At 41.8% G+C, this 18112-nt stretch overlaps 1 protein-coding gene across 1 annotated transcript in view; it reads left to right on the top strand.

Moving 5' to 3' along the window:
* LOC126252347 (UNC93-like protein) overlaps positions 1–18112 on the top strand; it is a 435773-nt gene that overhangs the window by 324154 nt on the left and 93507 nt on the right. The window contains exon 7 of the mRNA XM_049953237.1: positions 9060–9327. Coding sequence (XP_049809194.1) covers positions 9060–9327 — 268 coding nt within the window. The remainder of the gene's footprint in view (positions 1–9059; positions 9328–18112) is intronic.

Raw genomic sequence — 18112 nt, 5'->3', positions numbered from 1 at the left:
TAGGGTTACACTCGTCTAGTGTGAGACGATCCCGGGTGGATCCACTGGGGGCCGAACCGCTGGGTTCGGTGTGGGCGGCGGTGGGGTGAGTGAACTGCTGTATCCTGTTGTAGGTTGTGTACCACTCAGGGCTACGAAGGGGACGAAGCCTCTCCGTCGCTTCTAGGTCCCCGGTTACATACAGTATAATAAAATACAAGCTTATATCTTATACATTTTAATGTGTCAGGTGTTCTAGAGTGTGGATAATATGACATTCATTCTTATGTGTTAAAGGAATGCGCTAGTCTTGTATTTACCTGCTTTCGGCTGATTTTCGCAGTCATGAGGTGCTTGTATGGTAATATGCTACAGCCCTACAAGACGTTAATTCTGCACAATTCATTTGACGTTAAGCAAGTGTGGTGAACTGTTATATGTTATCCTGTACAGCACACAGCAAAATGATGTTAATGGCCTAAGAAGTAAGTGCATCTCCAGTAATTGTATATCAGGTTATACCTAATATAGTTTTACTTTACGGCCTATTATTTGCATGTTTTGCCTTTAGCATTGGAGCGGATCATTGCGTGAAATAGTATGTCATCTTGTACAGTACGCAGCAAAATACAGTAATGGTCTAAGAAATAAGTGCGTATTCCGTAATTATACACCAGCTTGCACCTAATATTTTTTAAAATTTTCTGTTGTTTATTTTATATCTTACTATTTGTATATTCTTGCTTTTAGCATTAAACTCGACAACGGCGTGTCAGCTGAAATCTAGACTGGACACAGGAAATATACTGTCAAATGGTGTATTCCTTCAAAAATACCGAATGGCTATGGTGCATTGCCATCGGAAACTTTTTGCCTTGTGGGGCACGCTGACAATTTAGCTGAAGCAGAAAAGTTTTCCGAGTTGGAAACCACCAAACTCAGTGAGACTAGCGTTTTAGCAAAGACAACGGATTACCATGCGCGCCTGTATAATGTCGCCTTAGAAACTTACAAACACGATAACAGTTTAACATTGAAGAAAAAAATGGTTGAAAAGGTTCTGAGCACTATGGCACTCGACTTCTATGGTCATCAGTCCTCTAGAAATTAGAACTACTTAAACCTAACTAACCTAAGGACATCACACACATCCATGCCCGAGGCAGGATTCGAACCTGCGACAGTAGCGGTCTCGCGGTTCCATACTGTAGCGGCGCCTAACACGGCGCGGTCACCCCAGCCAGCCTAACATTAAAGAAGAAGCTGTTACTTTAGATAGAACATGGGTGTCGGCTTTTGCGCCAACAGAATAACCACTGACTACTTTAAACGAGTACCATGGCGCCAGCCAGAAGCAGTCACTGAATCTGCTTCACGTGACCAACGGTGGCGCCATCTCTATAGCTGTATAAATTCGGGGGTCCCTCGAGCCCTTGATGTAGTTGCTGTTTAACCTCCAAAAGTGCATCCCGCGGTTAGAGACGAAACGTCAGGGAATAGTTTTATACAGCGTATCTCGCAGCTCCTATTACAAACTACTAGAGGTCGTAGATAGGACGTAGCAGGTAAAGTTTTGATAAGGAACTCGTGTCTATATATTCACCATATGAATGTAAAATAAGTTTTAAGTCCCTCCGCTTCACCGCAAGCACACAAGCTAAGGGCATCGTTGTCAGCTGTTCTTGTAATTGCATCACATGCCATGTACCGAGCGAGGTGGCGCACTGGACTCGCATTCGGGAGGACGACGGTTCCCGATTTAGGTTATCCGTGATTTCCCTAAATCGCTTCAGGCAAATGCCGGGATATTTCCTTTGAAAAGGAACTCGGTTCTAGGCGCTTCAGTCCGGAACCGCGCGACCGCTACGGTCGCCGGTTCGAATCCTGCCTTGGGCATGGATGTGTGTGCTGTCCTTAGGTTAGTTAGGTTTAAGTAGTTCTAAGTTCTAGCGGACTGATGACCTCAGATGTGAGCCCCATAGTGCTCAGAGTCATTTTTTATTTATTTCCTTTGAAAGGACAAGGTCGATTTCCTTCCCCATCCATCCCTAACCCGATGGTACCTATGGCCACGTTGTTTGGTACCTTCCCCCAAATCAACCAAACAACATGCCATTTTCATCCGACTACAACAATGGATGAGAGAAATTGTTACGTTCGCATCTTGGAGGGTTGACTGTGGTGCGCCACCTACACGCTGCACTCTTCGACTTTTGAAGAGAACGTCCTTCGTCACGTAGAAGAGAATTCGACGGCGAGTTCTCGAAACACTGCCCACGCCATGGGCTTTCTAGAGCCCACAGGCCAGAGCTCGTTGTCTCTGCTGTGTGCGTGTCGTGTAGTGAAAAGTTCTGAAATCATCCGACCTTCGGACTTACGTTATATCCAAACGCTACATCTTCGGACATGTTCCATATCAAAACTTTATCCGCTAAGCACCCTGTATGAACCGTCAGAACCCAACTGTGAAATTATCCTGTGCGTCAACCACAGCGTCTCAGTGTGTACGTTTTCGTTAAAGTAAACATTGCTCATTGAAGTCTGCATTGTATGACTCCACTGACCGTTATTTAGACGAACTTGTTTCGGTTTCAACCTAAGACTATACTGGTGTAGTGAGTAAGATATTAACCATATGTCGTCTCAAAATCTTAGTCATTCACCAAGTTCTACATCCAAGGCTCAACATCCATCCCGATTTTCTACTTACGGAAATACCTCTGCAAGTATTTTAAAGTAATTCAGTTACAGAACTGAGATTTTCATCACTTTACCTAGTCTGTAGAATAATCTGAGCATATGTGAAGGTAATTGTTTCTGCATCTAGTAAAATGCACAACATTTGATCTGTAACAATTGTGCACTATAAAAGCGTTGTGACATGCTCGGCTTCGTGCCCCGAGTCACGTGACTTAGGTATTGGTTCCACTAAAATGACGTCATGCGCAATCTGTTGTCTATGATACTATCAGTTTACCAAGAGGTGCATCATAATCTTTGGTTACACGTAAACACTGTACATTAGCGAGTTAGATCGTGGATTTCCGTATACACAAACGTAATACATCAAGAAATGACACACTGGCGACCTCTGTAATCTAAAATATGTTTGTTGCTCTCGAATTGACTGCGGGATCTCTGTTGTTCAATAGGGACACACTTGAACATGGTCTCAGTATGTCCCCACATGGGACGAGGCAGCTAACGTGCGACTCACTAGCAACAGCTCCGTCGGCACACGGGACGAACTGGTTAAACAGATTTGCGGTAGCAGCGCTCTCCAGCAGCTGTCGTCGGCTTTATTTGGCTCGCAAACCACACAGTTTCTTTACACAAACGGATGCCCGTAAAGTAGCTGCGTGATCTCTGTTGTCGAAGGTTTTCGAAGAATAGCGGAGAAAATCGCGAGGAAAATTGTTCGAATGTGTGTGAATTCCTAAGGGACCAAACTGCTGACGTCATCGGTCCTTAGACTTACACACTACTTAAACTAACTTACACTAACTTACGCTAAGAATAACACACACACACACACACACACACACACACACGCCCCAGGGAGGACTCGAACCTCCGGCGGGAGGGACCGTCGCCAGGATGATTCTGGACTCGTTAACGGCTTGAACAGCGAGTTGATGGGTGTTGCACACCACATAATGCTGTACAACGATGTGAAAGATATACTAGCGGAAGTTATTCATTAGCTCAGCTGCATTCTCATCCCATTTTCTATTTCAAATTGAATATAGTGAAGGTAAGTCTCTAATGTCGGTTTGCGTTTGCCTAATATCCTTATTCTCGATGTTGCACTGACTGGGTACACTCTGAAATAACGTATTTCATCACACAGACTTTTTTTGAAGCTGCACACCATCATTGTAAAGATACTTACCGCAAATATGCAATCATTAGTCAGACAATAAACCCAGAGATACAACAAGAAATGCAGCAAATAAATCATTGAAAATAAATAACATCGTATTTTGAGATAATATGTCTATTAAACGAATAAGACATCTGGAATCGTTAAAATTCATGGTGAAACCCTCAGCTGTCCTTTATTTTGCACAGTTCGCTACTAGTTTTGGTCAGTGACTATTATAGAGCTTAAACTAAAACGAATAAATCAAATCATTAGAGATTACACAGTTTACAGGGAAATATAGGGCTAAACAATATATCGCTTACTGGCTTAAAGAGTAGGAAAATTATACCATAATTGGAACAAAAGTAATTTGCTCTTTTGAGCCCACCTTAGTCCGTAAAAATTTTCTACAATACTAACTGTGTACGATAGTTTTCGTCAAGAAGCGAAGTACACATCAACAGCTAGTAACGCACTGACAGATGAAGTTAGGCCGAACAATCAAGGATACAGTCAAAGACAACGCCTTATCAGAGATAAAAACTATAATACATGCGCTAGCATAGCACTATCCATAGACCATACGTAACATGTCTCTATCTGTGCCGTGTTAACGCTTGAAACCAACATCTAAGTCACTTGACTTGGGGCAGAAAACCGAGTTCCTGTCATTACGCGCTGTGTGAACAGGATTTGACAGTTACAGATTCTCTCATTCATAGTTGAAATCAAGCAATGGTTTTCACAACTAAACAAACTGCAGTACTGCTCTTACACATGCAGTAGTGCAGTTAATCTAGTTTCTCCGAAATATAAAACAGTAGTTATCTTTTTTAAATGTGGTCAAGTTCAAACATATTGATAGTTCTTTTAACAAGCGACAGAATGACTGTTCTTTAGTGAATACTTTTTTTTTACTGTAATTTCTTGCAGTTCGCCGCTTCCACAGAAGTGGGAGACAAAATAACAGTTGCGGACGCAGCATTAGTTTTCTAACGATTCCACAAGAATATGTGAGAAGTGCTTCAGTAAGCTTCTGTAAGAAAGAAAATTTGGTTATGTGCATAATGCCAGATATTCACACAAAATAAGCACGTATGTTTACTGACTTCTGTTTAATCCAGTATAGATACCGAAACGATGTCACGACAGTAAGCACAATACATTACAAAATGTTGATTATACTGGTGTAGTGAGCTAGATATTAACCATATGTCGTCTGAAACTCTTAGTCATTCACCACGTTTTAGAGCCAAGGATCAACATCCATCCTGACTTTCAACTTACGGAAACACCTCTGCAAGTATTTTAAAGTAATTCACTTACACAACTCACATTTTCGTCACTTTGCCTAATCTGTAGGATACAAAACAAGACTAATCTGAGCATATGTGAAGGTTATTGCTTCTGCATCTAGTAAAAAGAACAACATTTGATCTGTACCACTTGTGCACTATAAATACGGTGTGACATGCTCAGCTTCGTGCCCCGAGTCACGTGACTTAGGTGTGGTTTTAGTAAAATGATGTCTTGCGCAGAGTGTTATATATCGTCTATGGCTCTATTAGTTTACCAAGAGGTACATTACAATCTTTGGTTTTATGTAAACACTGTACTTTAGTGAGCTAGATCGTGAAATTCCATATATGCAAACGTAATACATCAAGAAACGCCACACTGGCGACCTCTGTAATCTAAAACATATCGTAAATGTGAAAGTAACTTGGCTCCAACCACAAAAAAACCATTTATTGACATCAGTACATCAGGTAAAACCACATTGGCGATATTTTTTTTTATTAGAAAACATCTCCGAAAAATAATTTCGCTAGTACATATTACTAGATTAAGATGATACTGTGTTAACAGATACCAATCAAAATAGCATATACTAACAAATAAACATCAGCTCACAAAATAATGAAATTTCATGTACAATGTAATATGTATTCCTCTTGAACATAGAGATTAAAACTTCATCACACTTTTAATTCATATACCCAATGGGCGACGTGGAGGGGGGTGGGCTTCTAAACAACGGAACTTCTTTTTTTATGTGTCTGAGTATATAACCTACTACAGAGAAAGCTGGCGGAAACAGTGCTAATATCTTTTTTCTTTTTTCTATATCAAAATTAAAGAGCACCTCTAGGATCTGCCGTCCAACAACTAACCAACTACAACCATTACAAGATAGAAAACCGGTGGGGGGGGGGGGGGGGCTGGGTCGAGAATGAATCTGACGCCTCAAGCCTAGCCATCAGAAAAACTGGATGTGAAGTAGAAAATAAAAAATACTATAGGCCTATGATACTCAGTCAGATGCGGGCCAGAAGTGTGTCACATGTAGATTCCTAGAAGTACCTAACTTTACACATCTTTTGAAACAACATGCCATAACCAGTATCTGTTATGTTAAAGAAATAAATCATAAGAAATCGAAATGCTGCATTTAACATTTAAATATTTGTTACCAGAAAATATTCTGCTTCCAAAAAAAGAAGTTCATCAACCTATATTAAAAACCACATTGTGCATTCAAAAAAGCTGAAACATAGTTTTGCTCAAAGAGTGCAAAACAAGGCTAACATATATATACTTACGTTCAATAGTTCGGTCCAGAATCCTTTAGAAGGCAAAAGGTGGAAAACATTTGGAAGGGAAGAAGGTGGACGCGAATCTCCTACCTTCCTTTCCTGTGCTCACACCTCACGATGATCTTAACTGCGCTATACAGGGTGAGTCACTAACTATTGCCACCTACTATAATAACTCCGTAAGTATAATGGTAGAGGAAACTTTTGTGGGACAAAAGTTGTATGGAACAACGAGGGTCATAATATGACGTTGGTTTTTCTTTTTTTGTTTTTTGTTTCTTAGGTAGGGTCGCGTCAGATATATGAAGGTCAACTTTCTCTTTCTTAAATGCGATATTATAGTTTCGTACTTATTTTCTTATAGCGGCTATCTACGTGAATCCAATGATCTGTAACAGTAAGGTCTTTTGAAGGTCAACGAAGCTCATAAAAGTGGCATGAACGTCCATTTACAGAAGCTGTTCAAAGTGATGACCATTCGTATCAATGCAGTGTTGCAATCTTCTTATCATGGGCTGAGTGCTATTCCTTATCATTTGGGCTCTTATCGAAGCCCATACTCTGACAATTCTCTCTCGCATATCTTCAGGTGTAGATGGAACGTCTTTATAAATAATGTCTTTTACGAATCCCGACAAGAAAAAATCCAGAGATGTCACATCTGGCGAACGAGTCGGCCACGACACATCTCCTCCGCGTCCAGTCCAACGATTTGGGAATTGTCTCTGCAGCTCATTTCTAGCCATCTACGAAAAATGTGCCGGCCTCCCATCGTGTTGATACCACATTCTGTTCCTTGTTTCTAAAGGTATTTCTTCCAATAACAGAACTAATGTTTATTGCAGGGATGTGGTGTACTTCCTACCATTAAGATTTCCTCCGGTGAAATAGGGGCCTATAATTATGTTCTCCTGAATTCCACACCATAAATTCACCGACCACGGTTGTTGGTGTGCAACTTGTAGCAGCCAACAAGGATTTTCACTTGCCCAATAATGCATGTCATGCAAATTAATATTTCCATGGTTCGTGAATGTAGCGTCAGTAAATAAAATCAAATTAAAAAAATGTGTCATCTCTCTTAATCTAAAGTTGAGCCCATCGGCAGAATTCAACTTGGCGCGTAAAATCTGTACCAGTCAATTCTTGGTGGACACTGATATGGTAAGCATGATATTTATGGCGATGCAGAACACGAACAACAGTACTTTGGTTTATGCCAGATTTCGTCGTGAATTGACGCGAACTAACACAAAGACATCGAACCACAGTGGCAAGAGTACCAATTTCCTTTTCCGCATATGTTTCCGATGCGTTATAGATCCAGTTGTTGTCAATCTATCAAACACATATTTAATTGTACGACGTGTAGGGTGAGTACGTTGAGGATATGTTTCAGCGTATAAGTCTCTAGCTCTCACTGAATTTCGTTGGCATTCTCCGTAAATGGGAAGCATATCGACTTGTTCTTCGAACGAATACATCATTAACATTCGCTTGATTCCACGATACTAGTCTTACCGTTCCTATTAGTGTTGCATTGCGAAACCGTCGAATGGTGTTTACATGTCAATAGCACATTAGATGGATACGCCGTATTTGTCGAATATTTACTGTTTGCGTAATATACGAGAGAGAATTGTCAGAGCATGTGCTTCGATAAGTACCGAAGTGATAAGAAATACCACTCAATCCATGATACGAAGATGGCAGCAATGGTTTGATACCAACGGTCATCACTTCGAACACCTTCTGTAAATGCACTTTCATGCCACCTTTGTGACCTTCGTTGACCTTACTGTTACACATCACTTGATTCATCTCAATAGCCGCTATCGGAAAATAAGTACCAAACTATAGCATCCTATTTAAAAAAACAAAGTTGATCTTCATATCTGTGGAGCGACCCTACTTAGCAACAAAAAACCAACGTAACATTATGGCCCCCGTTGTCCCACGCCACTTTTGTCCCACAAACGTTTCAGTTCCTATCATATTTTCGGAGTTATTCTTGGTGGCGATAGTGATTCACCCTGTATATTTAATATGGAAATTGCACCAAAAAGACGATATTTTGATAGCATTTAAATTATCGCAGCACTAAAATTGTAATAGTGAATACATCAATTGTAGAAAGCCGTTACCTACTGACATGTAGTTTCCCGTCATTTCATCACAAATAATCATCTAGAGATCCTCAGTTTACTGATGCTTTGAAACAGTTCATATTCGTACCATGACAAAGAAATCCACCAACTACGATGTTTAACGCCATATAATATGGCGGCTTCTTTGTTCTGCTCGTGGTTAAAACGATGTCGCATCTCACAGTGCTCGTTCCTCTCCACGAGACAAAAAATCTGACAAACCAACATTCTTTATTTCACCCTCCGTACTGTAGTGAGACATGGAATTCCACGCTGTGACGTCACTCGATCCTTGTCCACGTGCGTTTTCACATCCCTTGAGAGTGCAGCTTAAGGGTGGAATCTACTCTTGGTGAAACTTTGGTCCAACTGTTGCCGTGGTTCAATAGAAAGAGTAATTAGCCCCTTAACCTAGAGGGTAGGCAGGATGGCGATTCTATTTCACAGTGACCGCCATTTCTGCTGTTGCAGTCGTACGTGACGTGCGCGTGGGGCGTGCAGAACATAGGCTACGTGATGATGTGCTACGGCGCGTGCAACTCGCTGTCTGCGCTGACGACGGGCTGGCTGGTGAAGGTGACGGGGCGGCCGCCCGTGGTTCTGGGCGCCGCCGCGGTGCACGTGGCGCTGCTGGCGGGCCTGCTGCTGTGGCAGCCGCTGCCGCACCACCTGCCGCTCTTCTTCGCCATGGCCGGCCTCTGGGGCGCCTGCGACGGCGTCTGGAACGTCCAGGTCAACGGTCAGTAGCCTCCACCAACTCCTTATCTCTGTATAAGCTTGTGGAATCAGTGAATACGTTAATTTCGTTTCCAGCATCTGATGGCAATGAAAACAGTTGTCAACAGAAAATATAAAATACTAATTTGTAAAAATTGTCACTGTTCAGCAAAACTGCTGCCATTAATTAACTAGTGAACAAGGAAGGTTATGTGCTCTTAATGTTTACTGTATAATCACCGAGGATGCTTTGTGAATGAAAGCCAAATGAGTCAAGTTTAATAATTTCCAATTTATAATACAGTTAGGACGAAATTAGTAATAATAATTCGTATAATCTAGTTTTTCTTTTCAATAACTGCAAACCCGACACCCAGCGCTTCTTACTTCAGTTGTTGGTTTCTATCATTTTCATAGCTGATCATATATTTTACCTACTTTGTCAGTAATTTTTCACGAAGCTGCATACCTTTGTAGTTTCTTGATATGATCAAGTTGAAGGTACGCTATCTGTAATTGTATAGAGTTATTGGATTCACAAGAAATTTCTTTTCTGAGCAAGAGCGCAATAAAAATAATAAAGTGGGACCTTGATGTAACTCTTCAGGCTTTCCCGGCGATCTACTGACATCTTGGGTTGTCGGGTGTTCTGCCGGATATCAGCGTCGTACTTGCACGATATCTCGGTCAGGTAGCTCGTAACCTTCATCAGGTGCGACCTGAGACTGCTCCTCGAGTGGACCTGGTCCAGTATTTATGCCTATGGACCAGGTCCACTCGAGGAGCAGTCTCAGGTCGCACCTGATGAAGGTGCAGTTTCAACCTTTGTCCGGATACTTTTGATCACATAGTAAACGTGGAAATCGGACAATTAGGACGTCTCACCAAACAGTCAAAGCTTGATCTATTTTCCTACAACATGACATCACGACTAATTCAGCAATTCGTATGCATATGTTTGTACCAATTTTCAGATTTGTAAACTCATTTTTTGAGACACCCTACATTTTTGGGTAAATATTAAACGTAAAGATGAACATAAGCTTCTGTAGGACTCTGGCATGGGTGCGTTTTAAGTTCGAAGTTGTAGTTCTCTTGAGGTCACGGTTACACCACAGTTTCAAGCATACGTATGTAAACAAGCGTAAGCCACGAGGGACAGTATAGCCAGAGTGTAAAGTTTGTCCTGCAGTGTTGCGCGTCGTTTGCCACATTAAGTCACACCAACGTGGAGGATCCTAGACCCTTGACGTGCCGCACTGGAGAGTAGTAAACTAACCCCCAAGGTCACATTGTGGACTGAACCCTCATTTGCTATGCAGCTGTGTCATACAGCGGAAATGTTATCTACTTTCCTGACCAAAATGATAAGGCAAGTCTCTCTCTCTCTCGACAAAGATGAAAAGGTGAGTCTCTCTCTCTCTCTCTCTCTCTCTCTCTCTCTCTCTCTCTCTGTCGTCACGAGAATAAAGCGTTCGTTCTCGGAATAGCACACGATTACAGCACTTTCAGCGTAGGCACAAAAGGCACAAACAGTCTGTAGTACTGATTTGTACACAGTAAGTCAGTGAAACTTGTGACATCTGAAAACACAGTTCCTTACATCTGTAATCAGAAAGCCACCTACGGTATGCAGCGGAATGTACCTGTGGTACAACTATGATTTCCCTCTTCCTCCTCCTTTCACCATCCCTGTTTCATTCACACTGATTCGTGGAAGGACCGACTGGCGATGGACATCTGGATGAGTTCTAATTCCTCTGCATTCCCCGCCGTTGTAATTCCGCGGGATGTACGTATGAGGAGGCCATATGCTGTATCTCGGACTCTTCTTAAAAGTGCGCTTTCGGAAATTCAGAACAACCACGTCTTATGGCGCCTGACACTGCACTTGGCTGAGTATCTCCGTTAACCTCTAACGCTTACTAAACCATCTCCTGGTGAAACTTGCTGTCCTTCGTTCTTTCTGACTGATTCCTTTTATTAACCGGACTCGGTGAATTTCCAAGCAGGTAAACAACTGTTTTTCAAGCAACATCCTTAATATTGATCCAGTGGATCTCAGCGGGGCATCTGGTTTTCCCCGCAACCTGTCGTATATGGTCATTCCACTTAAATCACTCCTTGGTATTTTCTAATTGTTATTGTTGCCAGTAATCTAGCTCAAATAGCGTAATCGAACAGTAATGGATCTATACACCTATTATTGAATAATGTTTTACACTTACTTAATACTTACTTAATTCAGGATTAACTGCAGTTCTCTTTCAATCCTCTGCAGGTATTCCGGTATGTCCCTACAGTCCTCGAATGTTGAAACTTTCTTGTAGATGAAACCATTGTAAAATACCCACTAGTTCGTTTATAGATGTTTTGAACAGTAACTATCTTATAATACTCCATTGGTACCCCGAAATTTCCTTCAATTTCGTCATGTTAAGAAGGACGTGTTGAGTTATATCTCTAGGTAAGTCCTGACGCCAAACACAAATCCGGTCACATAGTAGACAAGCTGAAATCATTTGCACTAAGCTGTAGTGCGGATCTATATAGAATTCTTTCCGGAAGCGAGGAACACACAACAAATTCTGATGTTCGATAATCCCAAAAGTGCACCCAGATTGGCAGAGCTGTAAATCGTATTAGTTATGAAATATAGAAAAACTCCTTTTGAGTGTCATGTCTCCTTTAAAACATTTGCATTCAGAAGTTGTATTAGCTTTGCAGAAACATTACGGTAAAATTCGCTGTGATGGTACACCTCATAATATGGATTCATACCAAACTAACTCATTTGCCTTTGTAGCTGTCAGTATTTAAAAAACACCAGACTTTCAAATTTGGTTTCGGATCAGACTCTACAAATGTGAAATGATTTACGGAAACAGTGCCTAAGGGCACTATGAGTTTAGTGCTGAAAAGAACGATAAATATGTGGAAGGGATAACCACTTAAGTTTAACCAGAAAAGGAGAATGGAATGAAGTCGCAGGTAAAGGTAAGGACCAAAACATAACGGATCTGTTTGTTAAGAGAAGAAGATTAGTACGAACACTGATAGAATTCTGTGCTGGGCACCAAATCATTTCGAACCATTTTATGAGGATGCATACATAGATGATTCTAAAGTATCAGGGAAGCTATCAGACTTACTATGTTGTGGTGAAATTGGAGTTACATAAGAGGGTTAATAGTGATCATAACCTGTGAAATATTCAGTAACTGGAGAAACTTCATTAATATACAATCTCTATTTTAAATGACAGATTTCCTTCGGTTTAGGACATCAAGTTAAGTAAGAAGTCATTAGCTGAGCATCATACATAAACTTCTTTCACAAAACGTGAACCTTTCCATGGTATTAAAAAAACATAACCACGTATAGTTACTCATGTCTTCTGTGATCTAAACAGCTGCTACTGATAACCTCGTTGATGCATTATGGCTGGGCCGGCCGAAGTGGCCGTGCGGTTAAAGGCGCTGCAGTCTGGAACCGCAAGACCGCTACGGTCGCAGGTTCGAATCCTGCCTCGGGCATGGATGTTTGTGATGTCCTTAGGTTAGTTAGGTTTAACTAGTTCTAAGTTCTAGGGGACTAATGACCTCAGCAGTTGAGTCCCATAGTGCTCAGAGCCATTTGAACCATTATGGCTGTCAGGCAAGAACACGGGAATATTGGAAAATTACAGACCACGTAGTAGTCACATATTGTTGCCTTGTGAAGAACCCTCATAATTTTCAGTTCCAGTGAGGGTGCTGGCAAAATTTTACCAATGCGCTACAATATTACAAAAATAAACACATAACAAAGTTGAAAAATAATATATTAAAATAAAACGTAGTAGTCACCCAGTGACGAAAAATGAAGTCCATAAGTGACAGTTTTCAGCTGCAGAATTTATCTGTAACCTTGGGATTAAAATTCTCAGTTACCATATTCTTCTCGTTGGAGAGGATTGCAAGGGCGTCTTTTCTCTGACTTGGTATTCCGAAAGGAGATTTTGTATCTCTTCAGAGATCATCTTTCAGGTTCAGCGGTTGTCATCCTTGTTGTCACTACTATTTTCAGGAGTCCTGCAGTTATCTTTCGAAATTAATTGGAGTAGTGATACACCTCCAGCAATATTCCTGAAGTCTGGCCGTTGGTGTAGTACCGATTCCTTATTCTGTACCTTTCATTTTTCTAACATGCTGTAACACTGGGCAGTAACAGTAAGCTCTCTCAAACCTTCCCGGTTGGCCGTGCGATCTAACGCACAGCTTTCCGGGCGGGAAGGAGCGCCTGGTCCCCGGCACGAATCCGCCCGGCGGATTTGTGTCGAGGTCCGGTGAACCGGCCAGTCTGTGGATGGTTTTTAGGCGGTTTTCCATCTGCCTCGGCAAATGCGGGCTGGTTCCTCTTATTCCGCCTCAGTTACACTATGTCGGCGATTGCTGCGCAAACAAGTTCTCCACGTACGCGTACACCACCATTACACTACCACGCAAACATAGGGGTTACACTCGTCTGGTGTGAGACGTTCCCTTGGGGTCCACCAAGGGCCGAACCGCACAATAACCCTGGGTTCGGTGCGGGGCGGGGCGGCGGAGGGGTGAAGTGGACTGCGGTAGTCGTCGTGGGGTTGTGGACCACTGCGGCTGCGGCGGGGACGCAGCCTCTCCGTCGTTTCTAGGTCCCAGGTTAACATACAATACAATACATACAAGCTCTCTCAGGGAAATCTCTTGAGTATTCTTCAAACTTCGAGGAATCCAACAGCATTGCTACGTCTAGATGATCTAGGTCTTGGAATCAGTCAGGGATTCTGCGCTAATGTTATCGCAGACTTCTTTTGCATCGGAACTTCGGCAAACACTCATCTTCTTGCTTCATGGAGGTACGTTCCTTCTGTGCAACTAATTGAAGGTAGTTTGTTTATTGCCATACGCGTTTTGTTTCTTTTATTTCGGAATCATCTTCAGTTTATTTTTATACATATCATAAATGCATTACGTGGTGGTTACAATATGTTAGCATGTCAAATTTTTTATGTTTTGTCTTTGTCTAGAATCAACTTTTGTAGCACAAATTTCGTGATGTGAAATACATCCTGAAATTTGTGCTAGAAAACTGTCAGTTTGACTGTTGGACTGAGACTCTGCCATGATGTACACATAACTTACGAAAATATTTTATCCCATGGCTCGTGTTACAATTTTATATTGACTAGAGCCTCTACTTGTGGGCATTTACTAGTGAGCATTCATGCCGAAGTACGGTAAATGTAATCTGACTGTTATCTAAAGCCATGCCTTGGGATAATTCTTGTTTTGTCAATTTTATATATGACAATAGCCGCTCGGTTTTAACTAATCTAATTGTGACACTTCACTCCTTCTCTCTATCGTCAGGGGTCAGAGTAAACACTCTTTGAGCGCGTTTACGTCTATAGAATAAATGACTGGAATAAGGAGTGGACCCTTATTCTATGACAGAGCACAACGATGTTTAAGCTATAAACAAATTGGTTTTTAATGCTCAATTGTTTTCACAGAAATAAACGAATTTACACAGTTTGTAAAGTGACAATGTTAGGACAGTTGTCAAGATAACGCATCTCGCCCTGAGGAAATTAAGTAACTCTAAACACAACAATATCAAATTTTAACTAGAAGTTCTTTACAACATTATTCTTACTACTACATCATGAAGTTGGCCAATATTACGATAAATCATCCGATTCTGGTTCTAAGTTCGGTACTATTTAGAATGACAATCAAGTCTACGGAGGATGGTTAGTTTTGTGACAAGCTGAGCAAAACATTACCCAAGGTTGCTCGAGTTCGCAGTGGTCGCAAGCTGGTGAACCAAAAAGTTATGCCTCTGCCCGCAGTATTTACCTTAGCTGCAATGAGCTGTCATGTGCATGGCTGCTCTCGTCCTCTGAAATTCCTATAAAGGCTAATCAAGACCTTTGCTGATTTTGTTAGCGGAAACTCTCCTATGTCTCTCTACAGGTGAGAAAACATGCACTCATCCCTAGCCTAGGAATATGGCGATATGCATGCGCATGGCTGGAGCAGCATGCATATTACAATGCCCTTTCAATTCTCCCAAGAAAAATTAAATGGTGGTTCGTTTCTCCACAGTTGGAGCTCAATGACGATACAGCTAATTCTAGCTGAATTCCAGCCACAGTGAATGCAGTGTTCACACAGATTTCTCTTCTGCGTCGTACAGAGCATTATGCGCCCTATTCTGCACTTGATACCAGTTCAGAGGAGAGTGTCCTCGAAAATTTCGGTCTTGTCTTTCTCATTGGAAAACTGTCCCCCACCTGGGTCCTTTCGTGCTCTACATCACGGCTTTTTCCAAACAATAGGAGCATTCCTCTTATTTTGTGGAAACACTCTCTGCCAATCGCAAAGGTCCTACCATTACACTGCATTGAAATCTCGGCACTTTACTCCTTCATAGTTCGTTTCCGCCAATCGGACATTTTGTGCCCGCTCCAGACGCCTGAAAGTTACATGCATACAGCATGAGCATACCACATGCTGATCATGTGATCAACTGCATCACTGCTTTGTTCGTAACCATTTGGAAATTCTGAAACTTAGTTTTCTAAAGCTTCTTTCTGTCCCACACCAATGTCCCAATATTTGCTCTTCTGCATGAGTCACCTGGCGCCTGTTTGTCGCCCCCTAAGAGCTATCTGTTGTACTGCCCGTGGAGCGCCGTTCGTGTCTGCTCGCGCCTGCTTCCAAACAAAACGTTTCCTCTAGCGGCTTGTTTCACCTCTTGCTCATTGACATGCAGTATATAGGATCGATGTGTTAATACTGTCGATTGAGTGTCATCCCTTTGCATTACATAATTATAGGCAAATCTGCTCATTTTCGCCGAAGTATGTTAGGTGTCACATTCACCTTCCTGATACAATGTATAAAAACTCCCATGTAAGGTGCGAAACTCACCTTCATTTAAACTGCCACCTTACATAATGTACCATCAATTGATGTAACACGGCCCAGTCCTTCTGAAGAACACATTGTTAGAAATATAGAAACCTTGATGAATTGCTAATAAACCACTGTTTCACAACTGTTTGGCTGACTCTTTCAACCTGTTTAGAATCGATTAATTCCTTTTGCAAAACATTTTAATTGGTCTGCAATTAATGCTCAGCTATTGGCTACATTTTTATGTGCACCGTTCAGATTCTACATGCAAAAACAGTCACACTCATTAAGAGTTTATGTGCAAAATTACTCACCCTTAAATAGCCTGCCCAGCTAGTAGCGCAGTGTAATGCGCTGCGGTGTACGGACATTTGCCACGCCGGACATTTGCCAAGATTTTACCTGCTCCGAAGGGTTGGGTGCCTTCTCCCCCCACCCCCCACCCCCCCATCCTCCTCCTCCTCCTCCTCCTCCTCACCCGCCCGCCCAGTTTGCTTTCGAAGTTCCTAACGTGACCATCAGTATGGAAGTTATTACAACGAACAAGGGCACGCCTCCTGCTCATTAGAAAGGTTACGCGTATCTTAAACAGAGGGAATTTAAAGAAGGTATTGTTACATGGATGTGCTTACGCCGAAAAGTGGATCATTGCAAGGCAAAGCTACTTTCGAGGAACGGAGAAGTGTTGAACGTTTTAGAACATCTCTGTGGACCACCTGACGATGCGGCTCTGAAAGTGAGAAAGCAAGTGGAAAGGGCGAAAAGAAGGTCTCGAGAAGAAACTACACAGTTATCGGAGATATACGCGGATGAAATGGGAAATCTACATAACAAAGTTAATGAATTTGTTACAGTGATGCCTAATTCAGAATCTATGACGAGAACTATTCGTCGTCGATGGAGTCAAGAGCAGGGGAACCAACAAGAGTCTAAGAACTCTTACGAAACTGATCTTCATGAAGATCTATTAAAAATGGAAGATGGCAGTAGTTTTCTTTTGGAAGACGATAGATTAGAGGTGAGAATAATGATTTTTAGTGGAAGCAAAGGAAAGTTTAAAAACATGTTCCCATTTTTTTATGGATGGAACATTTAAGAGCTGCAGCAAGCAGTTTGCACAGATCTACACCATACACGTAGACTTAGGAGGCCCGATTAAAGAAACAAACATTCTTCCCACTGTATTTGCACTGCTCCCTAATAAGATGAAAGACACATATGTTCGTCTGTTTCGTTTGATAAAACAGGCAGTCTCTGAGTGGTGTCCTAAACAAGTAAAGGTGGACTTTGAGACAGCTGCGATACCGGCCATTCGTCAAAATTTTCCCACAACTGAAATAAATGGATTCTATTCCCATATGAAGAAGAGTTTATGGAGAAGAATTCGAATTCTCGATCTGACTGGGGAGTTCCGCTAGAACGAGGATTTAAGACTTCACGTCAGCATGTGTGCAACGCTGGCAGTTGTAAAACCGGAGGACGTAAGCAATGGATGGATTGAGATTCATGCAGAAGCTCCTGATAACGAAAGGTTCTCTCAGTTTTTTGACTACTTTGTGGACAACTGGCTAGCGAATGAGGATATCGTAATAGAAATGTGGGACTGTTACGGAAAAATGCACCGAACGACGAATGCAGTTGAAGGGTGGCACAACAAAATAAATAGTATTATTGGAAACCCTCACCCTAGAATCAACTATTTGGTGGAGTGCGTGAAAAAGGAATCAGAGCTCACGAACTGCATGTACATGAAATTGGAAATGAATCTTGAAGGTAAGAAGACGAAGAAGAAGTACTTGAAGCTGGACGACAGGGTAGAGAGAATCGTAAAGAATTATGAAGAGACTGGCAACATTAGGCCTTGCT

This window comes from Schistocerca nitens, chromosome 4 (genome assembly GCF_023898315.1).
Source record: "Schistocerca nitens isolate TAMUIC-IGC-003100 chromosome 4, iqSchNite1.1, whole genome shotgun sequence".
Classification (NCBI taxonomy): Eukaryota; Metazoa; Arthropoda; class Insecta; order Orthoptera; family Acrididae; genus Schistocerca; species Schistocerca nitens.
This window is presented reverse-complemented; position numbering and strand designations above follow the sequence as displayed.